Here is a 9,359-nt window from a genome sequence, read left to right on the forward strand (position 1 = left end):
TCCCCCAGGGAGAAGGTTATATGTAGATCATTGTAATTGGTTCCCCCTTTCCACCCCACCCTCCCTCCACCTTCCGGGTATGGCCTATTTCAGCACTCGTTCTGAAGGGATTGTCTGCCTTGGATTCCCTGTGCTCCCAGTTCTTATCTGTAATAGTGTACATCCTCTGGTCTAGCCAGATTTGTAAGTAGAACTGGGATCATGATGGTGGGTGAAGGGGGAGGAAGCATTAAATAAATAGAGAAAAGTTGTATGTTTCATTGTTGCTACATTGCACCCTGACTGGCTCATTTCCTCCCTGACACCCCTCTGTAAGGGGATGCTCAGTTGCCTGCAGATGGGTCTTGGGTCCCCAATCTGCATTCCCCCTCATTCCAAATCATTCACAATGATTTGGTTTTTGTTAGTTGATGCCTGATATCTGACACCTTTGTTACCTCGTGATCATACAGGCTAGCATGCTTCTTCCATGTGGGCTTATTTCTTCTGAGCTAGATGGCCACTTGTTTACCTTCAAGTCTTAAAGATTACTTTAGGTGAAATGTAAAGAACAAAGTATTTTCCTATTTGATGGTTTGTACACAATGTTCCATGTCTTTGGCTGTATTTCCCACAAGATGTTGGCACTCACCACCCACTTCCCATAGCAGCTCTTCACAGCCTGTCTTCTGGATCTGTGATCTCTCCCTGCCCTCTCATCTTTGCTTTTAGACAAATGCTGGCCTTTTGATCCTATATAATTAATTATTCTAAGGAATACATCCATCTAGGGAGTTATTGTTCATTTAGTTGAATGGTCTACCATTTGGTTAGAAGGTGGTTTCCCAGGATGGCCTCAGTACTAGGTCAGAAGAGTGCTTTAAGTCCATAGTCTGTCCGGGGGACTTGTGTGTCTGGGGGCAAGGGTGGGGTGGTTCTTAAGAATTATTTTGTAAACATAATAAAGGAAATCAATTTTCATAAAGGTTATCATACAGTTTTCAGACAAAAATAATACTGGTTGTACCGTAATATCAATTCATTGGATTCTCAAATTTAGATAATGGTCTTCGTAGGACTATTAGTCATTAATATTCCAACCCAGGTTTGATCATAAAGCTATTCAGAACAATTTTTTGAGGCTGCAGCTACTGAAAAGGAAAAATCAGAAGTGGATTTTAATGGTCATAACAACAGAACCAAAAGAAAACTCAGTCTTTACATACTTTAAAGCTGGTAAGAAGTGAACATAAATAATGCAATTTGGGTCACTGTTTAGATAAATACCAAAGTCACTAATTTTTTTATAACCGATCAATATATATTTCTTTTCTTGATGCTGACCTATAAGAAGAAATAAATATTGATGTTAGAAGAGAACCACACCTCTGTGACTGAGTTTGTCTTCCTGGGCCTCTCCCGGGATCCACAGACCCAAGTTCTGCTCTTCTTCCTCTTTCTGATCATCTACCTGCTGACTGTGCTGGGAAACTTGCTCATCATTGTGCTTGTTCACATAGACTCCAGACTCCACACACCCATGTACTTTTTCCTTAGAAACCTGTCCTTTGCTGATCTCTGTTTTTCGACCACCACAGTTCCCCAGATGCTAGTTCACTTCCTGGCAAAACAGAAAACAATTTCTTTTGTTGGATGCTCAGTTCAGATAGTTGTTTTGCTTCTGGTTGGGGGTACAGAGTGTGCTCTGCTGGCAGTGATGTCCTATGACCGCTATGTGGCTGTCTGCAAGCCCCTGCATTACGCTACTATCATGACTCATTGGGTCTGTGTCCAACTGGCCATTGGGTCCTGGGCCAGTGGGGCATTGGTGTCCCTGGTTGACAGCACATTCACATTGTGTTTACCCTACAAGGGAAACAATATCATTAACCATTTCTTTTGTGAACCTCCTGCCCTGCTGAAGCTGGCTTCGGCAGACACCTACAGCACAGAAATGGCCATCTTTGCTGTGGGTGTGGTGATCCTTCTAGCTCCTGTGTCCCTCATCCTTGTCTCCTACTGGAATATCATCTCCACTGTGATCCAGATGCAGTCTGGCGCGGGAAGGCTCAAAGTTTTCTCGAACTGTGGGTCTCATCTTGTTGTTGTTGTTCTCGCCTATGGCTCAGCAATCTTTGCCTACATGAGGCCAAACTCCAAGAAAATGAGTGAAGGAGATAAAGTGATCTCTGTCTTCTACTCAGTCATGCTGAACCCCATCATTTACAGCCTGAGGAACAAGGATGTGAAAGAAGCATTTCAGAAAGCATTTGGAAGATAGACCCTGACAGATGCAGTGATTTTTATGTATGTTCATGGGGAAAAATACCTTTAAAACTGTTCAACACTTCTGACAGATTGCTTTCACATCTTAGATAATATTTCACTAATTTATACTTTGGGATTATAGTTCCTCGTAGAACCATTTTCTTGCTGCGTGTCAGGTATTTAACACTGAACAGAATTTTCATTATTGTGCCTTTTTGGTTGAACCATTCATTGTCACTTAAGAATGATTTTTTTTATTGGTTTTGAAGTTTACAGCGACTTGCCATATTCAGCCTATGCCAACAGACATGGATCATAGAATCCCAACTAATATATGGCCTAAAGCCTTGGGAGAAAAATCAATGTATTCTTCCTAGGAACTCTACTAATTGGAATTTTGTTGTTGCTCTGTATGAAATCTTGAACCATAGCTTAGCCACTTCAACCACAGATAACTGTTTGCCAGTACAAGAAATGGAAACTCTCATTTCCACAAACATCTTTCTCTGTCATCTTCCACACTTGCAGCCGTCCAAGAACCATTGCTGATTTAAAGCAGCTAGAACTTAGAATCAATCTCAACATTGGAACTCTAGGAACAGAAACGTCTGTAACAACAATACCACAAAACACAAAAGGTTTTCCCCAGACATGCTCACCTTTCTCCCACAAACTTAGCTTTTCCAGCATCCATTAAGTTCTCCCCTTTGGGAAGTGCAATAGAATAGCTGCAGTTTGAGAAGTTTCTACAGGACAAGAAGATGCCCTTTGAGTTGAATTTAGCCTTTTCTAAGTACTATTCTACCACTGTTAGGGTAGAAGCCTCATGTTCATATTATACACTGACCCTTCCTTAGTAAAGATCCCACTGTTGGCCCACAATCAACTAATTAAAGGCCTAACTCTGAGTATTAAGTGGTGACAAGCACTGTGTTAATCTGTAAGAATTGTATCAGTTCCCATCCCAGTCTTCAGGGTGTGTGAGCCATGAAATCTCCCAAAGATTTTAGTGTGGTGCCAATGCCAACATGCTATTGTGGGATACTGTGGAGTCGGTTCCAACTCCTGTGACTCTGTGGCCAAAAAAACAAAAAAACTGCCTAGTCCTGTATCATCATCCTCACAATAGTTACTTTTGTGAAGTACAGTGTTGGAGCCCCTATGTCCATTCACCTTCCTCTTTTTAATTGAACCTCTCAACTTTACCAAACATTATACTTTGCTCCTGGAAGTGGACCGTCCTAGTATGCCCAACGTACATAAGGAGTATTCCAGCTTCTAAGGAGTATTCCAGCTATACGTTTAAGACATATTTTATTATTATTATTCTGAAAGTCCATCATGCATTCAATATTTTCAAACATCATAATTTAAATACATAAGTTCTTATTTGGTTTTTCTTATTCATTGTCCAATTTCCATATGCATATGAAAAGGCAATATATTGGCTTGGTCAGGTGACCTTAATCTTTAAAGGACCCATTGGCTCTATAACACTTTAAAGAAGTCTTTTGCAGCAGATTTGCCCAATGAAATATTCCATTTCACTCTTTGATTATTGCTTCATTGTACATTTATTGGAAATCCAGCAAGTTACAATTACAACCCTGTCTATTTTCTCATGGTTCTCCATTTCTCCTGGCAGAAAACCCACCGCATACATTGTACATTTCTCTCTACTTACTTTGACAGTCTTAATTATATTCCCACACTTAGCCCAACTCATATGCCATCACATCCTTTTTATAGATTTTGGTCTTATTAAGAACAGCAGGGTAACCTTTGAGGTCCAGCCCCAGAATCGAACGGTCCTATAAAGCAACATGTTCAATTCAAGAAGACAGAAAGGGGGTGCAGTTGACTCAGCTCCATTCTCAGGAAGAGGGAGAAGAGCCTCAAATGTGTCCAACAATGTGCTTTTATGGATCTTGAAATATGGATGCTTTTTGTTCCACATACACACCAAAAAGATGGGTATGTACTAATCTAGAATATTCCAAGCCCTCAAAGGGAATAGGTCAAAGGGAGTACCAGGTATGCAAGAGACAAGAGGTTCAAATTCCCCTTAGGATAAGGAATCAAGGGAGCAAATGCTCTTAGAGATAAACATCCTTTAACTGTCTATGTAAAAGAGGAGCCAGGGATCTTTATTATTAGCAGTTACAAGGGGGTAGATGTGCTGTGGAAGATGTCCTTCCTGGAATTTTGTGTATTGGTGTGCTTTTCCCATATTTTGGACTGTGGAGACATACCTCATGCGATGGATTGCCTGACAAGTCCTTTGGGCACAAGTGCTGGGAGCAGGCTGCTTAAACTTTGTCCTGTTCCTCAGTTTCTCACAATATACCTCCTGATGAAGTGAGAAAAATATAGAAGTACTTCATTTTTCAGTGGAAGTAGTTGAAATGTAAATGTCTATCCTGACTTCATAACTGACTCATAGTGTTTCCACAAATAAACCTGATGAGTGAGGAATGGCATGAACAGACAAAATGAAACAGCCTTGAGGACAGTCAAATTTGCCATATTGACTTCTGGACACTCCAAACTTAATAATCCCCATTCTGGAAACTATGCATACCTTTAACAGCAAATCATTTTTGGAGTTTTTAAAGAAAATGAATGTTCAAAAATTTATGTCACGGTGTGCTTGACTGCTAGTTTGTACTAAATCAACCCATATGAGATATAATCCATCAATATGGCCCTTATAGTCATAATCCCTTCTAGCCTCTGCCTATGGCTATAATTCCATTTCAGAGGGAGTTCTCTTTTACAAGATGAAGGTGAGCTACACACTTAGTAGAGGTAACCTACTAGAGGGTGTGAATAAAATCACTATCCTTTGTTTTCCTTGGGGTACGGTCTGCTGAAAGACAAAAACCCCACCTACCTCAGAGCCGTTCCTCTGTGTATAAGAGTTATTTTGGAAGCACAGAGGGAAGAGGGCCATCAGAAGAGCTGGGAGTAGAGCTCTCTGAGATCTGTGTCTCAAGTGGTAGAAGCAGAGGTCATAATCATCAGAGGCTGCCGGAGGGAGACACGGAAGGAAAGGAGGCAGGCAGCCAGGAGACCATGTGCAGAACACCGAAGTACCACTGGTCTTCTGAGAGTGTTAAGCAGAGCACCTTCTGACTTCCTGGCCCATGAAGGCAGAGGCCAAGGGACAGGTGTCTAAGAGGCTGAGGATGGGAAATAAACCTGGCTGTTGTCTGAGAAACATTGTTACTGTGGACCCATGACTGTATCCTTCCTGTTCACTAATCCTGGCTTATAGTAACCTGTTAACTCCACTAATAAACCCCCTTCATCATGAATATATCTCTGAGTTCTATGTGGCCCTTATAACCAATTATCAAACTGAGGATAGACGAAGAGTGCTATAGAGAAATGGTTAGTATCAGATTATGTCTGATGCTATGAAGCAGAACAACATTGAAATTATTGGCTTACTAGAGGAAGACACAACAAAGAAGTCATCTGCAACAATAGTGAGAAAATTCTTGAAGGAAAACTTTCCCAGCTTAATGAATGAAAACCAAGCAACCATTCAAGAGGTTGAAAAAACATCAGCTAGACTGAATCCCAATAAGAAGTCACCAAGACACATAATAGTTAAACTATCCAACTTTGAGGAAAATGAGAAAATCATTAGAGCAGCTAGGGAAAAACAAGCAATCACATATAAAGGTTCCAAAATAAGAATATGCTCAGACTTATCAGAAGAAACAATGAGGAAGAGAAGAGATTAGAGTAACATAATCCAAAATTGGATGAAAACAATGAAAACCCAAGAATGCTCTACCCAGCCAAATTATCAATCAAAATAGATGGGGAAGTCTTCCCAGCCAAGGAAAAACTCAAGAAATACATTAGAAGAAACCAGCCCTACAAAAGATCCTTGCTGACCCAGTATGGGCAGAAGAACAACACTCACCAAGCAAAAATAAGAGACAGCCACATAGAACAAACTCACCCAGAGGGCAACAAAGAGAAAACAGATACAAAGAAAGCGTTGGTTTAAGGATGGAAAAAAGTCAAGAATCACACAGCCACTCACATGCACAACACACTAATGAGAAAGGAGAGTAGGGAAACACCCAACACAAAGGGTATAAGATGACATCACAGAGTCCACAGATGGAGATAATAACCCTGAATATCAATGGCCTGGACTTGTCATTAAATGATTGAGAGTAGCAGATTGGCTTAGAAAACACAACCCATCAATCTGCTGCCACAGGAGACACATCTCAAGGCTACAGACAAAAATAGGCTGAGAATCAAAGACTGGAGAAAGGTTATACGAAGCAAACAACAATTCAAACAACCATGGTGACAATCCTAATCTCGGATAAAATTGACCTTAAAATGCAAACCATAAAAAGAGATAAGGAGGGACAATCAAGGGAATGGTAGACAAAGAACCACCAAACACTGTAAAAATATATTCCCCTACTGAGAGACCAGCTGAGTACGTCCACCAAATACTCCAAAAATGAACAAAGAAATCACAGTCTCAACAATTCTAGTGGGTGACTTCACTACACTGCTTGCTGATAAAGACATATCACAGGGAAAAAAATTCAACAAGGTGGCTAGAGATCGAAACACTACAATTAGACAATTGGACCTGATAGATATTTACAGAGCTTTTCCTCCAAATACAAAAATTTACATTCTTCTCAAGTCCGCATGGCACATATTTGAAGATAGACCACATGTTGGGGTATAAGACAAATCTACAAAAATTTAAGCTCATTGTTATCATATAGACCTCTCTCTCTCTCTGACTACATGCCATAAGGCTGGAAATCAACAAAAGGAAGACAGAGAAAAAAGATCAAACAATTGGAGGATGAATAACTCTACTGCAAAAGGAGTACGTACTGGCACAGATCAGAGATGAAATTAGGAAATTTCTAGGAATCAACGAGAATGAGCACATTATGTACCAAAACTGTGGGAAACAGCAAAGGCAATTATCAGAGGAAGTTTCAGAGCAATACATGCACACCTGAGAAAGGAAGAGAAACTCATGATTGATATGCTGGCACAAAATTTACAACAGCTAGGGAAGAGTCAGCAAGACAATCCTACTAGTAGCAAAAGAAAAGAAATAATAAAAATCAGGGCTGAGATTCAGGAGAGGGAAAATATGAAAACTATGGGAAAAAATTAACGCTGCTAAAAGTTGGTTCTGTGAAAGGATTAACAGAATCAACAGACAGCTGGCAAACCTAACCAAAGAAAGGAGGGAACAAATTTCAATAGCAAGAATGAGGGATGGAAAGGGGGACATTACAACAGATCCTAATGAAATCAAAAGGATATTTACACAGTACTACGAAGGATCTTACTCCAGTGAATTCAGCAATTTGGAAGACATGGACAAATTCTTGGAAAAACAATCCCTCCCTAAACTGTCCTTGATTGACGTCAAGAATCTCAACAGACCCATAGCAATAGAAGAAATAGACAAGGTTATCAAAGGATTACCAACAACAACAAAAAAATCCCCAGGACCAGATGGCTTCCCTGGAGAATTCTACCAAGCATTTAGGGAAAAACTAATACCAATCCTACACAAATTCTTCCAGAACATAGAAAAAGAGGGAAATCTCCCGAACTCCTTCTATGAAGCTTGTATAACTCTGATACCAACACCGGGCAAGGATCCCACAAGAATTGAGAACTAAAGACCAATATCCCTAATGAACACCGTTGCAAAAATCCTTAACAAAATTCTAGTTAACAGAATACAAAAGTATATAAAACATATAAATCACCATAACCTAGTCGGATTCATACCAGGGATGCAGGGATGGTTCAACATACAAAACACCATTAGTATTACTCATCACATTGACATGAAAAAGTATAAGAACCACATGATAATATCAATAGATTCAGAAAAAGCATTTGACAACATCCAACACCAATTCCTACTTAAGACACTTGAGAAGATAGGAATGGAAGGAAAATTCCTCAAGACAGTACAAGCTATATATGGAAAACCATCAGTCAACATGGTAGTCAATGGAGAAGAGACTAAAACAATCCCACTGGAAAAGGCGACCAGAGAAGGATGCTCCTTGTCCACACTCTTATTTAATATCATGCTGGAGGTTGTAGCTAACAGCATAAGGCAAAGAAAAGACATCAAAGGTATTTGTCTGGGAAGGAACAGTCGAAACTATCATTATTTGCAGATGATATGATTTTATATATGGAAAATCCCAAAAGTTCCACAAGGGGAATACTGGAAGCAATAGAGGAGTTTGGCAGAGTTGCAGGATACAAGATAAACAAACAGAGGTCCATTGGACTGTTTTACACATCTCATTAAACCACAGAAGAGGAGACCAAAAAGGTGGTACCCTTCACAATAGCCAAACACAAATTGAAATATCTAGGAATATGCCTGGCTAAAAGAACAAAAGATCTATATGGGGCAAACTACAGAACACTATTCCAAGAAACCAAGAGTGACCTCAACAATTGGAAGAATGTCCCATGCTATTGGATTGGAAGACAATATAGTCAAGATGTCAGTTCTGCCAAAGGCACTATGCAATCCCGATACAATTACCCTAATCTTTCTTCAACGAAATGAAAAAATTGATTACCAACTTAATATGGAGAGGGAATGTGTTAGACAGGGTTCTCTTGAGAGACAAAACGAGATTGCTAATCATTATATATATATATATATATATATATACAGATAGATATATAACACAAGAAATGAACAGTTATATTTTTTACAGATAGATATATAATACAAGAAATGAAAAATTAACTTACAAAGCAGTGCAAATGTCTCAGAGCAACTCACTCCCGTGAGAGAGTTGTGAGACACTGGCAGCCCTTCAAGTCTTAAGGGCTGCCAGGTAGTCCTCTGTATAGAGATTCAGGCTATCCTGGCACAGGCAGCAAACAGCAAGGCTGGTCAATAACAGCCAGCCAGGTCACCAACAGTCAGTCCCCAGCTCAAGAGTTGTAAATTCCAATTGTGTGGCGAAGCAGGTCTTAAAGGGACCTCAAATTACAGCAACACAGTCCACAGTTAGTTGTCCCACAGATAGTGTAGCTTGCAAATTGAGGTACAG

At 39.9% G+C, this 9,359-nt stretch overlaps 1 protein-coding gene across 1 annotated transcript; it reads left to right on the forward strand.

The window, feature by feature from the left end:
- Window positions 1–1,345: 1,345 nt before the first annotated feature.
- Window positions 1,346–2,260, forward strand: LOC142446728 (olfactory receptor 2D3-like). Its single transcript, XM_075548473.1, has one exon. The coding sequence runs from the start codon at window positions 1,346–1,348 to the stop codon at window positions 2,258–2,260; it is 915 nt and encodes a 304-aa protein (XP_075404588.1).
- The last annotated feature ends 7,099 nt before the right edge of the window (window positions 2,261–9,359 follow it).

This window comes from Tenrec ecaudatus, chromosome 4 (genome assembly GCF_050624435.1).
Source record: "Tenrec ecaudatus isolate mTenEca1 chromosome 4, mTenEca1.hap1, whole genome shotgun sequence".
NCBI classification, from domain to species: domain Eukaryota; kingdom Metazoa; phylum Chordata; class Mammalia; order Afrosoricida; family Tenrecidae; genus Tenrec; species Tenrec ecaudatus.